Source organism: Heterodontus francisci, chromosome 42 (genome assembly GCF_036365525.1).
Source record: "Heterodontus francisci isolate sHetFra1 chromosome 42, sHetFra1.hap1, whole genome shotgun sequence".
Classification (NCBI taxonomy): Eukaryota; Metazoa; Chordata; class Chondrichthyes; order Heterodontiformes; family Heterodontidae; genus Heterodontus; species Heterodontus francisci.
The window spans coordinates 18,621,152-18,644,124 of record NC_090412.1 but is presented as its reverse complement, the minus strand read 5'-3'; the positions used below and the strand labels follow the sequence as shown (position 1 = coordinate 18,644,124).

General features: G+C 42.5%; 1 protein-coding gene across 3 annotated transcripts in view; it reads right to left on the bottom strand.

Moving 5' to 3' along the window:
* Window positions 1-22,973, bottom strand: part of LOC137355492 (rho GTPase-activating protein 22-like) — a 330,838-nt gene that overhangs the window by 20,175 nt on the left and 287,690 nt on the right. For all 3 annotated transcript variants that reach the window (XM_068020688.1, XM_068020689.1, XM_068020690.1), the window contains one exon: window positions 1,232-1,439. In XM_068020688.1, coding sequence (XP_067876789.1) covers window positions 1,232-1,439 — 208 coding nt within the window. The remainder of the gene's footprint in view (window positions 1-1,231; window positions 1,440-22,973) is intronic.

Sequence of the window (22,973 nt, the reverse complement as noted above, 5' to 3'; positions counted from 1 at the left end):
CTTGTGTTTTCATCCAAAGCTCTGGTCCTTTGTACTGTGCTTCAACATAATGTGGGCATAATCCTGGAAGGCAGCACTTACCATCCACCCCCAGCCTCCCATCCTGACCCTGAGGCCAAGCATAGGTATATATTTTGGGTGGGTGGAGAGTTTCCTGAATGCAGCCACTGTTGCTAGGACATGAAAGATGACAAATACATCCCCGTTACTTCCAGCAGAAAGTGGTGATCATAAGCATCGACCCAGCAGACCATCTCCTAAAGAATTTACCACTCCAATCCAAGGGATCAAGGGATATGGGGAGAAAGCGGGAACAGGGTACTCAATTAGGCGATCAGCCATGATCTTTTTTGAATGGCGGAGCAGGCCCAAAGGGCCGAATGGCCTACTCCTGCTCCTGTTTTCTATGTTGCTAATCCAATGGAGCTATGCTGGAACATCGAATATCTTCCAATATTTGGGTTAATTTTTGCATATAAAGATTGATCAGATGTAACCATGTAGAAGTGTGAAAATCTGGATTTCAGTTGTCCAAAATATGGCTCGTTTTCTAACCAATCAAATGGCAGTTTGTCGTGTAAAATATGGATGATGGTCTATGTGCTTCACAACACTCCCCTTAACCTGGCTTGCACAGATGTCTGAAGGTCCAAAAAGTACCTGAAACAGGTGTTTCTCAAATGAACACATGATTCCAAATTGCAGAGTAGGCTAACCTCGCAAATGGACAATGGAACCAGAGAGACTGAAGTAAAAAGATAAGTGAAAGCTTTTACATTTAGAGCATGAAAATAGCATAAAAAGTTCTAATGAGTAGAACATAGAGCATTAATTAGTTCAGAAATGGACAGAGTAAAGAATAAGGAGGAGGGCGAAAAGCTCATGACTCACTGAGTACATACAATTCTATTGTAGGAGTCAGTATGTTGAGTCTGAAGTTATTGCAGACTGGCGATTCCTGTATTTTATTTCATAGCAATGCCTCAGAAACTTTCTCACAACATTGCAAAGGAAGTATCAGTACTCAATGGTATTATTTGCAAATAATATTTTGTTTAAAAAGTAGTTGCATGTTATTTCAAGAGACCCACATGACTGGAGCAATTCAGTTGGAGACCAATGAGTGATCTCCTGGGGCATTGGCTTCAAATTTAACATTTTCATGAAATAAACATCAGAAGTCTGAGTGCTGTAAATGTAAATTTAAAGACTCAGCTTCAGAACACATTACCTGTCAAATAGAGGCTTTTCTCCACAATCGAAAGAGTCCTGGAGCTCTTTGACCAGGTTGGCTTGCCCAGGCATGCGGAATAACCCTTCTTCATTGAGGCCATGCTCTCTGATAAAGTCCACACACTGTTCAACTAATAAGGGAGCCAAGCGCTTTCCAAACTTTCGCTCGTACAGTACAGTGTCTTCCAAACGTTGTCCAAATATGCCTGAAATAAATCAGAATTCACAGCTGTAATTTCCCTCGGCGAGGACTTCAATAACAATTCGTTCTGATTTATAACATTGCTTTGAAAGTTGGTGCAGTGAACTGAAACACTAAATATCAAAGTAAAAATAAAAAGGAGGTAACTCCAAAACATTTTAATTACAATGCTGCAGATACATCCCTTTTGTAAAAGAAAAATCTTTTTTTGTGTGGTTTCTTAAAAGGTTGCTTCAAACACTTCCTTCCCACTCAACAACACTTAGAATCCCTGAGTTAAAACACTGCTCCCATATCTGGGGAATTTGTCTGTCACACAGCTGGCCAAGATGCACAAAAAAAACCACACCAGCTGAGAAAGGTTGATCATCTTTAACTTACAATCCTCTGTCACAACTTCTTGTCTTTGTGGTACCGATGGCATGGAAGATTAGAAAACTTGCAGGACATCAGACACCACGTAACAAAGGAACTTCAAAATGCAACACAGTTTCAGTGACCTTTTCAGGAAAATAGAGAAGTATTTGATGGTGTCAACATTGCTACAGTTCTTCATATTTGCTGAAAAGATCTCTGGCTTAACTGATCTCAAGGGCAATTAGGGATGGGCAATAAATGCTGACCTTGCCAATGATGCCCACCTCCCAAGAACAAACGAAAACTAGGGAGGCAACAGATATGTATTAAATGGCCTCAGTAATCCTGGGTTAGGGAGGGGACAATCAGCCAAGGTTCCTGCTCCTGATTGCTATTCACTGACTTTCCTGAGTGTACATGTGAGCATCTGCTGAAGACATGGTCACACTTGGTAGTGATGCTCAACCCCTGTCAAATAGCATTATTTAGGCTAACCTTTGAAATAATCGTCATTTGAAGCAAGATACCTGGAGGGCAACAGGCACCTGTGTAACTGTATTCCAGCAACAGTTACTACCTTGGAGAGAGAAGTGGAGAGAACTGCTGATGGGAAAAACCTTCCTTAATCTTGGCCTGATAAATAGCGATCAGTAAGGAGGAAAATATGATCCAAGACAGCCCTAAACATAAACTTAAATGACAGGAGGGGCCAAGAGGGCCTCACTCTCCTTTTCTCATTCCCATTTTACATCCTGACAATTGTAGAGGATACATTGAAAGAAAACGTAGAATGAAACAGCTTATTCCATGAGCCAAGTTAAATAAGGTGCAGTTTGCTGTAGTCCGTTCAAACATGAACTAAACCGTCCATTTGTTCTAGGTAGTTGTGTGGTAAAAAAAACACTTTTCTAGCCTTCTTGATGTCTCTGTTGGTTTGTGCCAACACAGGTTAACAAAGTCATAAAAAGTACAAACAAAGAACTGGTGTTCATTCCCAGAGGAAGAGAATTGAAAAGCAGAAGTTATGTTAAACTTATAGGAACATTGGTTAAACCACACTTGAGTATTGTACACAGCTCTGGTCTCCAAAAATGCAGACGCACTAGAGGTAGTGCAAAAAATGATTTACAAGGATGATAACGGAACTGAGAGGAAACAGCAGGGAACAAAACTGAACAACCTGGGGTGCTTTTCTCTGGGGGCTTTATAGCGATCTTTAAAATGATGAAGGGGTTCAATCGGGTAGACATAAAGATGGTGTTCCAACATGTAGAAGAGGCCAAAACAAGGAGCTATAAATACAAGATAATCACAAATACATCCAACAAAGGAATTCAGGAGAATCTCTTTACTCAGAGTTGTGAGAATGTGGAAAATGGAGTAGTTGTGACAAATAGCATAGATGAATTTAAGGGGAAGCTAGATAAATACATGAGGGAGAAAGGAATAGAAAGATATGCTGATAGGATGAAGGATGAAGTAAATAGTGGGAGGAGGTTCATGTGAAGCATAGACACTGGCCAAATATCCTGTTAGTGTTGCAATTTCTTGCAAGTGCCTTGCCCACTATAAAACTGTGCCTTAGAAGGCCTCATGTTTTATCCTGCTCTGTGCACAGGGCTGCCATTGATCTCAGTGCTCCTGGGTTAGTGGGGAGGGAAACACCATGATGCCTGCTCCCGATCTCTATGTTAGTGCTTGTGCGTACCCATCTGGTAAGGACAGAGCCTAGTTTGACTGTGGCCCTCATGAATGAATCATTTAGTCACAGTCTGGGTCTGATTGCAGGACGATACTCAAGGATCTGTATCCAATGAGGAGGTTAGGCCCAAACTTGGTGCTTCAAAAGCATGTGGCCGGATCAAGAGACTAAGAGTCACCAGGAATTGGTCCTCGGGCCTTATCTACATCGTAGGGGTGAGCTGCCTCCACAGCAAGCCCAGTCTATGAAAAAAATCTATTTCAGGCCACCCGCCACGTGGTTGGTGGCTCTCGGGTAAGTTTGGGGAGGGGGAATTGAAGCAGGCAATAACGGAGAGGGCCCAGGAGAGGTAAAGCACTCGTACCTCCACAGAAAAAGGTTTCAAAAAAATACTTTACCTGTGCTTGGTGGCCTCTGAAGAACCCTGTAACAAATTTTAAAAGGGATCATTGGGCGGCACAGTGGCGCAGTGGTTAACACCACAGCCTCACAGCTCCAGCGACCCGGGTTCAATTCTGGGTACTGCCTGTGTGGAGTTTGCAAGTTCTCCCTGTGTCTGCGTGGGTTTTCTCCGGGTGCTCCGGTTTCCTCCCACAGCCATAGACTTGCAGGTTGATAGGTAAATTGGCCATTATAAATTGCCCCTAGTATAGGTAGGTGGTAGGGGAATATAGGGACTGGTAGGAATATGGGATTAGTATAAATGGGTGGTTGATGGTCGGCACAGACTCGGTGGGCCGAAGGGCCTGTTTCAGTGCTGTATTTAAATAAACAGGCCCCTAATTGACATCTGCATTGGTCTAACACCACTTTTAGGCAGCTGACTAGGACACCTTAAAAAGGCCACATAAATTTAGCAGTGGGCCCAACATCTGCACAAATTGGGTGCAGGCTGTCCTACTGATAAATTGGAAAGCATTGCCCCTGTTTTACATCTGAAAAATGATTGCAACACATACCAATTTCTACCCCAACTGTTTTATTCCATAGACACATTTGGTAATTTTGTTGCTCTTGCTGCTTTCATTCCTATGTAAATTCAAAACTCTTACTTGTGTGAAATAGCCTTTAATTTAAAAAAAGGAGTGAAAAATGGATAGGCCTTACTCTTGGAGTTTCCGGGGGAAGAGTTCATGTCCTGTGCTAGTTTCATCATGATCACTCTATGATTTACAGCATCATGTAGTCCTTAGCAAAGGAATATAGCAACATAGGAACAGGGCTAGGCAATTCAGTACCTCGAGCCTGTTCCATCTTGGCTGATCTGAATCAAAACTCCATCTACCCGCCTTGGTTCGACAACCCTTGCCGAACAAAAATCTGTCATTCTCAGTTTTGAAATTGTTAGTTGACTCCCCAGTCCCAACCTTTTTTTGGAGGAACATTCCAGATTGTCACTACCCTTTGTGTGAGGAGTGACATCACCCTGAATAGCTGTGCTCAAATTTTAAGATTATGCCTCCTTGTTCTGGACTACCTCCACCAGAGGTTATTGTTTCTATGCACCCAACCAAATCCTTTAATCATCTTTAGCGCCTCAATTAGATCGCCCCTTAATTTTCTATACACAAGAGAATACAAGCTTGCAAGCATCTGCTGAATGTTACTCCCAAACAGAGAATGAAGCAGAGATGGTTGGTACAACTGCTGGGTCCTTATTGGTCGAGTAGATACCAGATGCAACAGGTTACCCGTGGTATAACTGTACTTTTGAAGACGACACTGGAGGCATTACCAGGACTAAACACACATCAGATGAATCACCCCACATTTCCTTTGTTCAATCATAATTTTGCACTTGCCTTGACTTTTGACAATGAGGAATGAGCTGCCTTTCACTACCCGCTATATTCCATTCATTTCACAAAATCTTACCAAAAAGGTTTAATTTTATTGGATCTATAAAATGGCAACATCGAGCATGATATTATCAGGTGCCACTGACCTTTGCCTGTGATGTTTTTGTGCCTGGTTATTAAGTCTGAAATTCCCTTACTTGGCAATGTCTGTTTGGTAAAACGTTTGTTGGAATTGAGTTGCAGAGAAGACAAAGTGCATCTCAGCAGGGTGCAACCATCATACTCTGCCCCAGCAAAGCGCAACCATTAGACTCGTCCCCTCCCTCTTCCTCCTACAACCTTTAGACTTTTGAAACCCGAGCTTTGGCGTCACTGCTTCCTGATTTGTCTAGGCCCCTGGGTGCCAGCCACGGCTCAGTTGGCAGCACTCTTGCCTGAGTCAGAAGGTTGTGACTTCAAGTCCTATGCCAGAGACTTCAGCACACAATCCAGACTGACACTTCAGTGTAGTATTGAGGGAGGGCGGCACAGTCAGAAGTGCATCATTCCGATGAGGCGTTAAACTGCCCTCTCAGCTGGACGTAAAAGATCCTGTGGCACTGTTTCAAAGAAGAGCGGGGAAGATCTCCCTGGTGGCCTGGCCAATATTTATCTCTCAATCAACATCAGTAATAACAGATCAGCTGATCATTATTGCACTGCTGTTTGTGGGAGCTTGCGGTGTGCAAATTGACTGCTGCATTTCCTACATTACAACAGTGACAACACTTCAAAAAGTACTTTATTGGTTATAAAAGTCAATTTTATAAAAACCACTTTGGGACATCCTGTAGTCGTGAAAGACTTTCTCCAGCCTTATTCCTTTCAATCTTGGTGTTGTGGCTCTTGGCCTTTCACCTTAGTTTCTCAAGAGTGGGAGAAGAGCTAATTGTGGAGATTCCTCGATCCAAAGTTGCCAGCATGGAGCACAGGTCAGCTGATAATATGATCATCCCAATTCTGACTCCGGTTGAGCACAGCTACCTGCATGAAGCAGGGGATCACGCGATCACCCCTAATACCAATAGGGAATTTGCATCACTTCTGCATCCTTTTTGATAGAATTATTATTTTCTATTTAAATTTTAGCATCAATTATCATGGAACAATAAACTGTTCACAGTCCAAGTAAAAGGAAGTGAAGGTCCTGCTTTTGTCAATCATTCCTCCTGTTTGCACAGCAATAATATTCAACTAAGCAACAATGGGAGCAGTTAGTGCTGTGATCTCCCTTTTACCTATTTGACTTTTGTTGACTGTAAGTAAAAGGAGTTAATCTGCTCAAGTCAAAGTCCAACGACTGATTTTCCCATCAGAAGCAAACATCCTCTTTTCAAATAAACCTTGTCGAGCCATGGGAGGTAACCTGGGAACTGTAGGTCCATTGTCAGGGTAAGCTGGTGAGTTTGCGGGGGTGGGGTTGTGGAGAACCCAGGATTTTTTTTTCTTAAACTCACTTTGATCCCTTCAGTAATGAATTGTCCTTTCACTCAAAATTATTTTAGTTTTTTTTTTGTAAAATGGGTTAACTTAGAATTGCAAAAAATGTTTCAATGTTTTTCATTTGAGGCATGCCCTGAGTAAGCAGGACAAAATGATTGTTAGACAGAACATGCTAAGTTTCTGTAGCTATCATTTAGTTGAAGGTATCCTGTGAGTCAGTCTGTGGTGGAGGTTTAAAACATAATTATTCAGTAGAACACACAAAACCACTGACAGACTGCAGGTAGCAAGTCTGCACAGGGGTTCAGGTGAGTGGGAAGCCATTAAAACATTTCCTTCATGGTTAAAGGTTGAACACTTTGGATTCCAGGTTTTGCAATCTGCTCTTGTACACCAGCACCTTTTGGTGCAGATTCTCCTGTTCCTGGGGCCGGGGAAGCCACATCCATAAGGAAATCGTTGTTGGGTGAATTAGTACTGGTGGTTAATGGGGAGGGGAAAGAGGAGGTCTTTCCCCTTTAAATAACTGGCCTGAAAAAGCAGGCCAGCTGAGTACAAGCGGTGCACCCCCCGCCCCTCCGCCTGCTGTTCCTGTACTCAATGTGCTTATGCTATCTAATAAAGCCAGCAACACCAGCCCCTCTTGCCTAACCCTGACCCTGCAAATAGGTTTTCACTGGAGAACTCCTTCCAGGGGTTAACAGGAGAAATAAATGCAAATGTATTAGTACAATAAAACATGAACGCCACTCAGATTATACAATACATTGTTAGACACTGAACTCGACAAAACAGCTCTTGAGATTGTGGTGTATTGTACAAAAATGTATTCTTTACAATAAGCTTCTGTCGCTCATTGTCGAGATTACGACGATTACTGATCAAAGGGGGCTCACTTAACGGCCACAGTCACTAAATTTCATTCAATGAGAAATGGCTGGTGCCCCTACCTCTTCTGTTAACAAAGCATTGTTGAAAACGGCTGTAAGACCGTGGACAGAATTCAGACAGAGCCCGAGCACACGGGCTGCACAGAAAGAAAGTCTTAGCTTCAGGCATTAGAGCCAGATGGGGTTCTGGCAGCCCAGCGAGGAAAACTTTAGCAGAACGCACTTCGACAAGAGGCTGTCAGGTACTGTTCAGTGCAACAGCCAGGAATGTGGAATCCAAACTCTGCTACCACCCATTAAACCCAGCCTGCACTAATTGATTTGCCTCTGACTACACAGGGCAGTCGCCAACCTGGAAGAACCCAGAGCTAGGCAGGTATGAGCTTGCCTGCTCGCTGTTATTTCCGGCACACCAGCCAATGTAAACAGTTAGCCAAGTCCAGGTCACTGTATATTTGTGACAGAGGCATTCCCTGTTCAACCCAGTCGCGACATTTCTACTGTAATCCACAAACTGTGTCTGTTCTTGAGCACCACATGCACTGGGCTGCAGTTGCTGCTGCCCATAAATCCGGTCAGCAGCTAATCTGAGCCAAGGTTAGGTTCACAAAAGGCAGTTTCTTGCCTCCTGAAAGTACGAGCTGATTTCAAAGAGTTACTAGTGGGGAAACCTCCAGTCTCCGAATGTGAAACTTGCTAAGTGTTTAAAGAGACTGTATTACTTTTCACAGCTTACCACAGACACAGCTGTTGGAAGAAACTTAGCAAAAGATTTTGGAGTACATTTTATCTATTCATCTCGATGTAAATCTCTGAATTATTTGAGCACATCACCAGCTGTGATCTGGATAATTCGCTGCTGCTCTATTTCCTGATTTTGTTAAGGGTAGGAATGAGCTGAAAAGGAAGTCAGACTCTATCCTTATTGAATTAGGTTTGGCTTACAGCTCAAGAGCTGGGAGGAGGTCAAGTATTTGACATCATGTACCACATGACAAATTGATGTTGGGATCACAACAGCTGAAAGTGTCTTGAAGGGGCACCTTCATGGGGGGGGGGAAATATTTCACAAACTATTTTTGTTTGCAAATACATATTTGTGATGAAAATCTCATCGAAACACATTCTTTTGCCACTGTATGTGTGGTTTCTCGTGAAGATGGTGCTCCTTTAACAAAATGCATTTGCACTAGCTTTAGGCAACACAACAAACAAATTGCATTTGTATAGTGCTTTAAATGTGAAATAATATCCCATGGCAGGATCCCCAAAGATACATTGTACAGCGAGCTCGCCACTGGTATCAGACCCACCGGCCGTCCACGTCTCCGCTTTAAAGACGTCTGCAAAGGCGACATGAAATCCTGTGACATTGATCACAAGTCGTGGGAGTCAGTTGCCAGCGTTCGCCAGAGCTGGCGGGCAGCCATAAAGACAGGGCTAAAATGTGGCGAGTCGAAGAGACTTAGTAGTTGGCAGGAAAAAAGACAGAGGCGCAAGGGGAGAGCCAACTGTGCAACAGCCCCGACAAACAAATTTCTCTGCAGCACCTGTGGAAGAGCCTGTCACTCTAGAATTGGCCTTTATAGCCACTCCAGGCGCTGCTTCACAAACCACTGACCACCTCCAGGCACGTATCCATTGTCTCTCGAGATAAGGAGGCCCAAAAGAAAGAAATATCCCATGGCACTTCCCAGCAGGGTTATCAAACTAAATGTGACATGTACCACATGAGATATTGGGACCTGTGACCAAAAGCTTGGTCAAACAGGTAGGTTTTAAAGAGCTTATTGAAGGAGGTGAGAGAGGCAGAGAGGCGAAGAGGTTTAGGGAGGGAATTCCAGAGTTTAGGGCCCAGACAGCTGAAGGCACAGCCACCAATGATGGTGTGAAGAAAATTGGGGATGCGCAAAGGTCAGAAGTGGAGGAGCGCACAGGTCTCTGAAACAATGGGGAACATTAGCTCTGGCTTCTGTGTCTATCAACATAATAAACGTAATTTTGTTTCAATTAATTCATAAAGGACACTGTCCAACCATTCACTCACAGTGAAATCCGTGGACCACTGTAAGCACAGGTTGGCCTCACTGTAGCCTAGGATGCAGAAAATGGCATGTCTGCACAGCAGTTCCTCGATATGGCGCACAGGCGAGCGGAGCTTAACCAAAGAAATGGATTGCAGGCTAAGCAGTGTTTTATAAAGGTTTGGCATAACTTACTTACTTTTGTATTCTATGCCTTTATTAATAATGCCCAGGATCCCATATGCTTTCTTAACAGCCCTTTCAACTTATTCTGCCACCTTCAAAGATTTGTGTATATACACCCAAAGGTCTCCCTGTTACTGCACCCCCTTTAACATTGTACCATTTAGTTTATATTGCTTCTACACATTCTTCCCATCAAAATGTATCGTCACATTTTACTGTGTTAAATTTCATCTCCCATGCATCTGCCCATTTCACTGGTCTGTTTATGTCCTCATGAAGTCTGGAAGCAAATCCTGCACTGCACCCCTACATTGTGTCCTTCCCCATATGTGTAAAGATCTGCGGGTCAAAAATAAGCCTGCTCAATCGCATGAAGAACCGTGGCAGAAATTCGTGACCCTGAATAGACGTTGGCCTCGAATTGAGCGACAGCCGACAATCCTTCTCATTCTTTACTCCATTTATGAATTTCATGTCAGCTGCAAACTTTGAAATTATGCCCTGTATACCCAAGTCCAGGTCATTAATATATATCAAAAGGTTAGTATGCAGTTTATTAAGTGCTGCTGTTCAAGTGGAAAGGTAATCATTGACCTGTGACTGGAATCAGAACAGGCTAGGAAAAGTTTACATTCAAACTTGTCCAAAAGAGGAATGGCTAATCAGTGCTAACTGGATGAAACAATCTGTAACTTGCAAGAAAATGTGCTTGTATCTGCATTTTGTCAAGGATATGCTTTTGATCCACATCTGAGTGTAGCTGTGAATGCCTTTTCCTAAATAATCATTAAAATATTCATAACTGTTGATCGAAAATGTTTGAAACCCAGTAACATATTAGGTGTAGTTCACTTTCGGTTGAGGGGCAGGTGTGGTGAGCTTAACAGACCATATTTTATTTATTTTATTCGTTTGGGGGATGTGGGCATCGCTGGCTATGCCAGCATTTATTGCCCATCCCTAATTGCCCTTGAGAAGGTGGTGGTGAGCTGCCTTCTTGAACCGCTGAAGTCCTTGGGGTGGGTGTAGGTACACCCACAGTGCTGTGAGGGAGGGGGTTCTGATGATGTTGCCATGGTAGTTTTGGAAGGATGCCAAGGCTAGGGAAGGGTACAGAAGACATTTACTCTGATGGTACTGGGAACGAGGGTCTTCAGTTATGTGGAGAGACTAGAGAAAGCTTACAGCAACGAAGATTATGGGGAGATTTAATAGAGGTGTTCAAAATCATGGAAGGTGTATAATGTAAATTGTTTTGTCACACTTGCAATTACACTGTCCTGGCACTGATGTCGTCGCAGTAGTGGGAAGGGAATGGAATTGCAGTATGAAAAGTTTACATGGACAGTTTCCCATATAAATATGTACATAGAAATTTATCATGGAAATAGTGTTTGCAGATGTAAGATATTTAAGATATTAAATAGTGTTAGCAAGGCTTCATGTTTCTGTGAGGCAAATCAGTGCTTTCTCAGATCAAAAATTAAACAAAACTAGTAGCTAGAACATTTTGGTTTATTTTACAAAATAATTTTGAATGGAAGAAATAAAATAATTATTGCTGAAAATAGAGACATGTTGTTGAAGCTTTTTGTCTTGCACTCATCAGGACAATCTGCAAGAATACCAATGTAAGGGGCAGCAACAACTTTATACCCTATAAGAAGAGACACGGACAACCAATTTCAGATTGTCAGGAGGGCTCGCAGTGTGGCGCATTTGTATGTACTGGAAGCTACATGTATTAACACACAGGGCCCTGTTCTTTGCAGACAGAAAGAACATGTACACACATTGCGCCTCTTTCAGCTAAACAAAATAAGTGACAGCCATTCGCTGGTTCATTCCTCAGGGCAATGCCTTAACCAATCAGAGTCAAGCCGCCTGGTTTAATTTTCAAACAAAGCTTGACAGTTAACTGTCAGTCACCATAAACTGGTGCATTCTCCATGGCAATGCCTCTACTAATCAGAGTTCACTTGACAACCAATCAGCACTCTCTTCTCATACAGTATAAAGTTGTTGCTTCCCCTGACATTGGATATTCCTGCGGATTGTCCTGATGAGTGCAAGATGAAAAGTTTCAACAACGTCTCTATTTTCAGTAATACTCAAGTTCTATACTACCAAGCGACTATAAATCAAATAAGGTTAAAAGTCCAAGCTTATGCTCTTATTGATGTACATCAGACCAGAAGTTCACACACATTATTAGCGACACATTTCATGCCTCATCCCCCATGCAGCATTGTTCAGCCAGCGGTACAAGCCACATCTATACTGCCTGTCGGTACATGGAGATGGTGAAGTAAACACATGGAAAGTGTTTGTCTCCATCACACTGGAACTGTAGTCTGGTGGTGAAAAATCAAACAAAATGCAAATGCTGGAAATCTGAAACAAAAGCAGAAAATGCTGGAAACATTCAGGAGGACAAGCAACGTCTGTGGAGACAGGAGAGATCTGCTAACATTTCCCCTGTAGACTTTTTGTCAAAACCTTTTGCAAGCATTCCACACCCGAAAACAACTCCTCTGCTGTCACCACAGATGCTGTTTGATCTGCTGATTGTTTCCAACATTTTCTGTTCTTGTTGAATGGTAATGTTGGGCTTCACTGGATTTAAACAAAAATGTAATGCTTATCTTTTGCGAGGTAATTATCAGAAATAATCCTAAAATTGGAAGTGGTAGGTACAAACTACAATACACTATGGGCTAAAAGGGTTCAATGATAAATGAATTGGAGGCAGCTTCAGTATTGTCATGCAGGCCCCCACCTGCCAATAATGAGGCATATTAATTTTGCCACATGGACATTAAATTTCAAATTTAAGGCCTGTTTCAAGGACTGCCAGACCTTGGCCGGAATTTTTTTTTACATACTAACAGACATTGAAGGCAGGGAAGTGCTTTCTATTCCCTGCTAAGATGATACAATACATGGAGCCAAAACGTGGTCAGACCAGTTAGTCACATGACTAACCTGCTTGGCAACCTGGGGGTTTCTGAATTGTACAGTTTAAACTGACAGCCTGCAGAAAGCAGAATGCTCCTGGACTGAAGAAGAGCTCCTGTCTATCTGTCTGCTCCCATCTCTTTCTCATAAACCTCTGAATCCACTGAAGACACATGAACCCCGAGATAGAAAAGTTTCCTACAGCGAACAAGGTTTAAGAAGAATACTGGGCCCCAGTGGAAAGCAAGATCTACCTACAATCAAGGACTCTACAATGAGCTCCAAGAACCGGAACAAAAACTCTTCAGATATTGCCTCAAACCTTTCTACTTTACTTTTCTTCTGCTCTTTTCTCTCTCTATTTGCATGTGTGTATCGCGTATGCATGCTAGTGTGGGGTGAATAATGTATCTGTAGGCGTTAACTGAATTAGAGTTTATTTTTAAGTTGAATAAATTTCAACTTTTCTTCTTTAAACTTAAGAAAGCCTGTTTGTGCTGGTTTCTTTGCCTTATAATTGGAAAATGTGAATAAGAATTCACCAAAGGCGAGCTAAAAACACAGTGTGTTTAAAATTAAACCCTGTTACAATAAGACTAGGTGAAGGCTGAAAAGGAACCCGAGACCTCTTTCCCACCTGGTCCTAACAATTGTTTAGACAGAACGCGGCAAGCTTTATTCTATGTTTTGTTTGTGTTACAGAAAAGAAAGACATGCATTTATATAACACTCTTCATGACCTCAGGACTTCCCAAAGCCCTTTACAGCACATGAAGTACTTTTTGAAGTGAAGTCACTGTCGTAATTTGGAATACATGGCAGCTAATTTGCATACAAGATTCCACAAAGGGCAATGTAATAATGACCAGGTAATTTGCTACAGTGATGTTGGTGGAGGGATAAATATTGGTCAGGGCACGGAGGAGAACGCCTCCGCTCTTCTTTGAATAGTGCGGTGGGATCTTTTATATCCACCTGAGAGAGCAGACAGGGCCTCGCTTTAACCTTTCAATAGAAAGGCTTGACCTAGGATATTTTATATTGACAGTGGGTGATTCAATTGGAAATGTGTTCTATTCCTCAGCGCAGAATCCCTTACCTTGCTGATCATAAGCAGCATTACATTAATATGTAATGAGAATATTGTTAAACTAAGGTTACCCTTGAACTGACGCAAGAAAATAATTTTGTGACGTTCCCATGTAGAATCACCAGAGAAATGACGCTGAATAAGGTATTCCGTTGATATTGAGTTTCGAAACAGTGGCAAGGTTTCTTTTATAAAGTCACCATTTACTCAAAAGCACGTGATGACGATGTCCTCAAATTAAAAATTACATCAACCTGTCTCAACAACATTGGATCAGGATTCTTTCCAAATTCACATTTGCACCTGGTGTAAGATCCAATGCTTGACACTTAAATTACACTTTCATTTTCTTTATATACCGCAGGGCAAGAATTATAGCTGGGAGAAAGGAAATTATGACGCGATTAGGCAGGATTTAGGATGTGTAGGATGGGGAAGGAAACTGCAGGGGATGGGCACAAACGAAATGTGGAGCTTATTCAAGGAGCAGCTAATGCGTGTCCTTGATAAGTATGTACCTGTCAGGCAGGGAGGAAGTTGTCGAGCGAGGGAGCCGTGGTTTACTCAAGAAGTTGAAGCGCTTGTCAAGAGGAAGAGGGCGGCTTATGTTGGGATGAGACGTGAAGGCTCAGTTAGGGCGCTTGAGAGTTACAAGCTAGCCAGGAAGGATCTAAAGGGAGGGCTAAGAAGAGCAAGGAGAGGACACGAGAAGTCATTGGCGGATAGGATCAAAGAAAACCCTAAGGCTTTCTATAGGTATATCAGGAATAAAAGAATGACTAGAGTTAGAACAGGGCCAATCAAGGATAGTAATGGGAAGTTGTGTGTGGAATCAGAGGAGATAGGGGAAGCGTTAAATGAATGTTTTTCGTCAGTATTTACAGTAGAGAAAGAAAATGTTGTCGAGGAGAATACTGAGATACAGCCTACTAGGCTAGATGGGATTAAGATTCACAAGGAGGAGGTGTTAGCAATTTTGGAAAGTGTAAAAATAGATAAGTCCCCTGGGCCAGATGGAATTTATCCTAGGATTCTCTGGGAAGCCAGGGAGGAGATTGCAGAGCCGTTGTTGTTGATCTTTATGTCGTCATTGTCGACAGGAGTAGTGCCGGAAGACTGGAGGATAGCAAATGTTGTCCCCTTGTTCAAGAAGGGGAGTAGAGACAGCCCTGGTAATTATAGACCTGTGAGCCTTACTTCGGTTGTGGGTAAAATGTTGGAAAAGGTTATAAGAGATAGGATTTATAATCATCTTGAAAAGAATAAGTTCATTTGCGATAGTCAGCACGGTTTTGTGAAAGGTAGGTCGTGCCTCACAAACCTTATTGAGTTTTTCGAGAAGGTGACCAAACAGGTGGATGAGGGTAAAGCCGTGGATGTGGTGTATATGGATTTCAGTAAGGCGTTTGATAAGGTTCCCCACGGTAGGCTATTGCAGAAAATACGGAAGTATGGGGTTGAAGGTGATTTAGAGCTTTGGATCAGAAATTGGCTAGCTGAAAGAAGACAGAGGGTGGTGGTTGATGGCAAATGTTCATCCTGGAGTTTAGTTACTAGTGGTGTACCACAAGGTTCTGTTTTGGGGCCACTGCTGTTTGTCATTTTTATAAATGACCTGGATGAGGGTGTAGAAGGGTGGGTTAGTAAATTTGCGGATGACACGAAGGTCGGTGGAGTTGTGGATAGTGTCGAAGGGTGTTGTAGGGTACAGAGGGACATAGATAGGCTGCAGAGCTGGGCTGAGAGATGGCAAATGGAGTTTAATGCGGAGAAGTGTGAGGTGATTCACTTTGGAAGGAGTAACAGCAATGCAGAGTACTGGGCTAATGGGAAGATTCTTGGTAGTGTAGATGAGCAGAGAGATCTTGGTGTCCAGGTACATAAATCCCTGAAAGTTGCTACCCAGGTTAATAGAGCTGTTAAGAAGGCATATGGTGTGTTAGCTTTTATTAGTAGGGGGATCGAGTTTCGGAGCCACGAGGTCATGATGCAGCTGTACAAAACTCTGGTGAGGCCGCACCTTGAGTATTGCGTGCAGTTCTGGTCACCGCATTATAGGAAGGATGTGGAAGCTTTGGAAAGGGTGCAGAGGAGATTTACTAGGATGTTGCCTGGTATGGAGGGAAGGTCTTACGAGGAAAGGCTGAGGGACTTGGGGTTGTTTTCGTTGGAGAGAAGGAGGAGGAGAGGTGACTTAATAGAGACATACAAGATAATCAGAGGGTTAGATAGGGTGGATAGTGAGAGTCTTTTTCCTCGGATGATGATGGCAAACACGAGGGGACATAGCTTTAAGTTGAGGGGTGAAAGATATAGGACAGATGTCAGAGGTAGTTTCTTTACTCAGAGAGTAGTAGGGGCGTGGAACGCCCTGCCTGCAACAGTAGTAGACTCGCCAACTTTAAGGGCATTTAAGTGGTCATTGGATAGACATATGGATGAAAATGGAATAGTGTAGGTCAGATGGTTTCACAGGTCGGTGCAACATCGAGGGCCGAAGGGCCTGTACTGCGCTGTAATGTTCTAATTCTAATTCTAATTTACCATGTAATTTTCTTTTCTAAACTGGTTGGTGGTGTTTCCTTTCAAATAGCTCTTTTTGTTTCTATTATAGATTGTAAACTTGATTTGAATGCCACTTTGATGTGTAACAGAAGCCAAATTATTTCCTTGAATGGGAGAAAAAGTTATAGAAGCTGAAACACTGCTGTTAATGTGCTATTCAAAGGGTACGTTTCTCTTAATTTTTTGGGAGGATTTATTCCAGCTGGCTCACTTACATTGTGACCACTTTTAGCCCATAGGTCAAATGTCTCACACACCAGGTCAGCCAATGAAGAGGGAGATGCATTACTCCTCTCAATTGGCTGAGATTATGAGACAATGATGGTGTGGCTAAGTCAACCATTTACTCAGCCTAATTGCTCCAGCATTGGGTCTTATGTAGTGAAGAACAGCAGCTTTACAGGTCAAATGGTACAAAGCCTACTGCAAGGATTCAGTGATAGGATGTACTACATTTATAAAGCTCTTCTCTCAAAGGAGCAACTGGTGCATCAGGCACTGAAGGAGTTAGTTGAAAGTTAACGGTAACCGTCAGACACCACCGTAGGACATGGAGCTGACTCACAAACCGGGTTCTCACAATGCACAGGCCAGGAGATCCTAGAGCGCCAGAATCATAGCAAGTCATCAATGAAACCTTGCAGCCAGCCAGCTCATTAATAAGGGGATCACTTCGCAATGGTGAGTCAAGTGTCATATATCAACTCAAGTTGCCAACATGCACCCACTACGTAACTGAAGACCTATTACGTCTGACTTGAACTTGACTATTGATTTGTCATTGATTACAACTTAACAATTGTACTTAATTAACTAAGTATAAAAATATAGGACAAATGGGCTTGTAAGATTACTCCCTAGAACCGGTGGAGATACCAGAAACTGTGTCCTTAGCTAGTTTGAGGAGGTCACCCTGGATATCCATGCTCATTAGGATCTTAGTGGAATATGGGTAGGTGACATCCCAGGCATCCCCTAAGCTCAGGGTTACTAACATTCTTCTTCTGTTATATCTTGTCCTTCTCAGTCATTCAAACACACGCATGCACACAAACATCATACACTGTGTCTTGCAATGCAGACTCTGTTTGAAGGTATCTGTTGGACACAGAATTCCAATGTTTGTTCCCTTTTCTTAACATCATAGACTGAGATGAGCAGTTTACCAGCACTCTGGTGATCGAAAACAACAGTGTATCCTGTGCTCTGCTCACTAACGTGCAAGAGCCAGCACAGCTACACGGTCCACAGACAATGCAGAGTAAGAAGCAGCAGTGGGTAAGCCACTGTGCACCAGTGAGGAGAGGCAAGTGGTAGAGGCAGAGAAGAAACAGGTAGTTGCTGCCCAGATAACCTCATGGTTGCAGTGAATGATCCCAAGGGCTTGGGAAGTGCAGTCATGCTTTGCAATTGGGTCTTTGAGCCATGCTGTGGCTGCAATTCAGTGGAAAAGTGATACTGACCAATACAACATCCAACTATTACCTTAATGGGTGACACATGGGATGTTATTTCAGCTCATCTCAATGCCAACCTGAACAAAAGAACAAAGAACAAAGAAAATTACAGCACAGGAACAGGCCCTTCGGCCCTCCAAGCCTGCGCCGATCCAGATCCTCTATCTAAACATGTCGCCTATTTTCGAAGGGTCTGTATCTCTTTACTTCCTGCCCATTCATGTATCTGTCTAGATATATCTTAAAAGACGCTATCGTGCCCGCGTCTACCACCTCCGCTGGCAACACGTTCCAGGCACCCACCACCCTCTGCGTAAAGAACTTTCCACGTATATCCCCCCTAAACTTTTCCCCTCTCACTTTGAACTCGTGACCCCTAGTAATTGAATCCCCCACTCTGGGAAAAAGCTTCTTGCTATCCACCCTGTCTATACCTCTCATGAGCCACGTGCAGGGAAGTTGAAAATAGTGATGAATTTGATTGCCATTGCCCTTCATATGTTGCAGGTTGACTGCAAGTGTCCTTTCAGCAGCTTGGAGCTGACGCATGGTGTTTTAGTTAATTCCAGGTAGGTGCAACAGAGCCTTCAGATACAGTTGGTAGCATAACAATGAATAGGGATAGTCGAGCTCTGTTGCCAGGGTAATCTCCTTGGCGTGTATTTTGCACACTATAGATGCAGCTTGGATCATTAATTTTACATTGATTTGCCAACATATATGTCAATATGTAGCTTGCTGCTAGATATCTTGTCACTCTGAGCTCCAGTGAAAGTGTTTTCACAACTCCTCTTCCGTAATGATCTTCCTGCTGCCTTAAGCCCTGCAAATGCTCCAATTCCAATTTACTTTCCGGATATTTTTGCAGGCAACATTCAGCTGCTTTTTGTTTCATTCCCTGCATGTCTTGATCCCAAAACTCCAGGAAAACATGCCACTGCTAAAAAAATAAAACACTGGGGGGAAGCTTCTAAGCAAAAGTTCCTGTATCTGTTAATACTTCTTTGCACATGAAGCTTTCCTTAAACCCATTGCAGATGGACGAGGAGAACAAATGTCAAAAAAAATCAGGCTGACACTATTGCACATTGTGCAAGACCACTTTAGGCCAGCAGTGTAAATTGGGTTAATGCCGGTGGGATGAATCTATTCCTGGTTTACTGGTCCTCGCAAGCCCATTTCATGACAGCGAAACCAATCCGCCAACTAGAAATCTGCCCATTGGTGCCGGGAATGGGAAGGTATTCCACTCCCACAATTAGTGCCGCCTCATTGCCGATTACACAATTCACACTCCAGAAGAATTACACGCCATCTGTATTATCACACATCTCAAAATTTTGCAGAAAATTATTACAGCGATATAATCAGTCTTTGTTACATTGTAGGCTGGTGCCTTGAAGGATTCTAGTAGAGTCGATAGTCAGTAATTACAATATATTTCAATGCTTCTCAGAATTTAATTCAGCTTCAACATTTTCTTCACTTTCAAGCTGTCAATATAAATTATTCAGCAGTTTTGTAATCTCAGTGTTAGCGTTACTGGATAAACATGCTCTCTATGTAAGCATAACAAGTATGCCTTACACTCTGAATCAAATCTCCATCTCTGTAAAAAGATTGCAGAAACAATTTTCCCATGGGAAAAACTCATTTCTTTGAAACAAGACAAACTATAATGATCAAGACTACGGGATGTGAATGGGGGTGGGGGGGGGGGGGGGAATCTGATGCATTACTGCTCATTTCTAAGTGGAAAATTAGTGTTATACCTCCGAGCTTTTGTGTTGTGATTTGCCACGCCTTAATTGTGCCTGACATTGTCTAACTCAGGATGTTCCAAAATAAAAAGGCCCATGACATTTTCAGGTTTTATTTTTGTACTGCTCAGCAAGAGTAAGAGTACTGCTCCTAGACCCAAAGAAACCACTCGGGCCCACCACCCATGTCCCCCGGGAATTGCCTCCCCTCTCCCTCCCAGACCGGAGGGTAGTTCCGACTGGTTCCCTGCCCTCCCCAACCTGCAAACTGCAGCGGGATGTCAGTTCGAAATGCGCAGCTCGCCGGTGGCATTTAACTCGGGTCCGAAGCCCAATTTAGCACAGGCCTCAGGCTGGTACAGACCAGCATGTGGAGCTGTTGCTGCGCTCACTATGCACCAGGTCAAATTTCTTGGCCGATACTTTGAAATTAAGAGCTGTATCAATGTTCCCTTAAATATCAATTGAAAGACCACGAGCTGTTTGAACATTTGTTATTGATCTCAACTAACAGATTTCTGTTATCAATGGACCTCAGATCAATCCCCACTTTACAGCACAATGCATAAAGAACTGTAATTGTAAAAATATTTCCTTTCTATTCCTGGTCTGTACCGTGTTAGATGGCCTCAGTAGTCTCTGTTTAGGGAAGATAAATTCTCCCGTGGTTTGTGCTCCTGATGGTTGAACATTATCTCCTATTTGATGTGCTTATGTGTGGACACCAATCACAATCGATGGTGATGGCCTCCACAGTCGCATAACTTGTTGATACGCGCTCACGAATTGGACACTCGGTATGCCAGTGATGCACAAGAAACAGGTCCCTCTAATTCAGAATTAGTCAGAAGGAGTTTAAAAAATATAGTGACCGCCAGAATCCTTTCCCAAGCAACTCTCAATTCAAACGATGCAAGTTTTGAACAATTGTCCACAAAGCACGAGGGAAGTGATCAAGCTACTTTCGAACAAACACAGACTCAGTGCGAGTTCCGAAGAAGGGTCACTGACCCGAAACGTTAACTCTGCTTCTCTTTCCACAGATGCTGCCAGACCTGCTGAGTGAATCCAGCATTTCTTGTTTTTGACTCAGTGCTTAGTTCAGTTACGTGTGCGGTAATCAATTATGAACGTATTCACCAGTCATTCAAACAGCACTGGTTAAGAAATACAGGAGGAAAGACTGCAAGTATAGCTAAACATTAGCTGGGGGAGGCGGTGGCATAGTGGTAATGGCGTTGGGCTAGTAATCCAGAAGCCCAGGCTTAAGCCCTGGGGACATGGGTTCGAATCCTACCACTGCAGATGGTGACATTTGAATTCAATCCATTAAAAAAAAATGTGGAATTAAAAAGCTAGTCTAATGGTGACCATGAAACAATTGCCATTAAAAACCCATCTGGTTCACTAATGTCCTTTCGGGAAGGAAATCTGCTGTTCTTACCTGGTCTGGCCTACATGTGACTCTAGACCCACAGCAATGTGGTTGACTCTGAAATGGCTTAGCAAGCCACTCAGTTTCTAAAGGGCAATTTGTTGCTTATTCACCTGTTCATCTTTTTTTGAATAAATCCACTCAACAGTTCAAACCTAAATTGAAGTCTGATGTTTTGATGCACTGCTGGTAGAGAGGCCTAGGATAATCCCAAAAGATAAAGGATGAACAGAAAATTTGTTCTATTCATTATCTTGGACACATTGTTGTAACTTTTCCTGGATACCAAGGCTAGTTAAGAGATTCACAGGCACAGGGAGGTGGGGCACAAATATAAACAGTGGCCAAAGATATCGGAGTCAAAAATAAAGAGCAAGAAGGGTGGAAAAGATACAAAGGTGTAACAGGTCAAAGTCTGCATTGAAAGGACAGGAGCAAGGTCAAAGGTCGCATAATGCAATTAATATTGACCTCAGTTGTTTAAAGTTATAATTAATAAATTATAATCCCTTTGGCTACTGTAATATATTCTGCTCTCCACGCACAAGCTTTTTTCTATGTTTTCTCAAACCAGGATTTAAAGGACGAAATTGTTTATAGTGTTTTGAACTATTATATTTATGGAGTTTTGTCATTCCCTGTTCAATTCTACCACTCTTTCTACAGCAGTCTTACGGTATTCCATGTACTATAAAATCTTGTATGTAGCCACACTTGTAATTTAATATTTACTCAGAGTGAAATCCAATTAAGTCACATTGATGCATAAGCCACACGCCCATGTCTACAGGCCATAAATATCGACCTGAATGAGTAAACCTACATACCAGATTTAATGTTACTTTAAATCAATAACTTCCACATATGTGGAGCCTTTAACCTAGTAAGTCTGTCCCAACACACTTCATAAAGTGCTGATTAGATCCAAGCAGGTAGAAGAAGAAAGGTTAAGGGTAGGCAAACTGGTTGCAATTAGGTTGTAGGAAAGAGTTTGAAGCTGGAGAGAGAGATGTTGCATGTCAGAAAGGTTTGGGGAGAGATTTTCCATGTGTGAGGGGTAGGTGGTTGAACATTCTACCTTTGTGGGGAGAGGGGTGGGACGGGGGAAATGTGAAAGAGACCAGACTTCGAGATGTATTTGGGGACATTGAGTTGGAGAAGACGGCAGAGGAAGAACAGGAGGTGGAGGGATTTAAAAGGAAGGTTAAAGATTTTGAAAACAGTGAACTGAAGGAAAGTAACTCACTTGTTGTTTCAATCCTTAAATTATTATATTGTTCATAACCAACAGTTTAAATGTTGTAATAGTAAATAAATGACACCTGTTAATGCTTAAATTATAGATTAATAATTTATGCTTTTTTTTAAAAAAATGAGTCTCTCTGTCCATTTAGAGCAAGTCTTTTAATATCTGGGGGTCACATGATGGTGAAATTTTCCCTGCCATTGGTTGAAGTACTTGTTTCAGATACATACCAAGCCTTTGCATGGTCAACATTTCAGCCATGTTGTCCATTTGCCAATATTTATTGGTTTAAAAAAAAAATCAGCATGTATTGAAGCTCCCTGCAGTTTTCCAAGGTCACTCTGTAAACCTCTGTACTTCAATTCTTCCAATGCAGGCACATTGGATAACACACATTACTCCCTTATGGTTTCAGAGCAATAAGAATTACTGAGTGATATTCTGTCCCTCACTCCCTCACAATTCATCCTGCTTGCTGATTCTCCTCGAGCTGCTGCTGCCAGGTGCTGCCAAATCTTCTCGTGGTGGGGGAGTGTCAATTGAAAATTTTAAAGCTGAGATTGTTAAGAATTTTGTTGGGCAAGTGT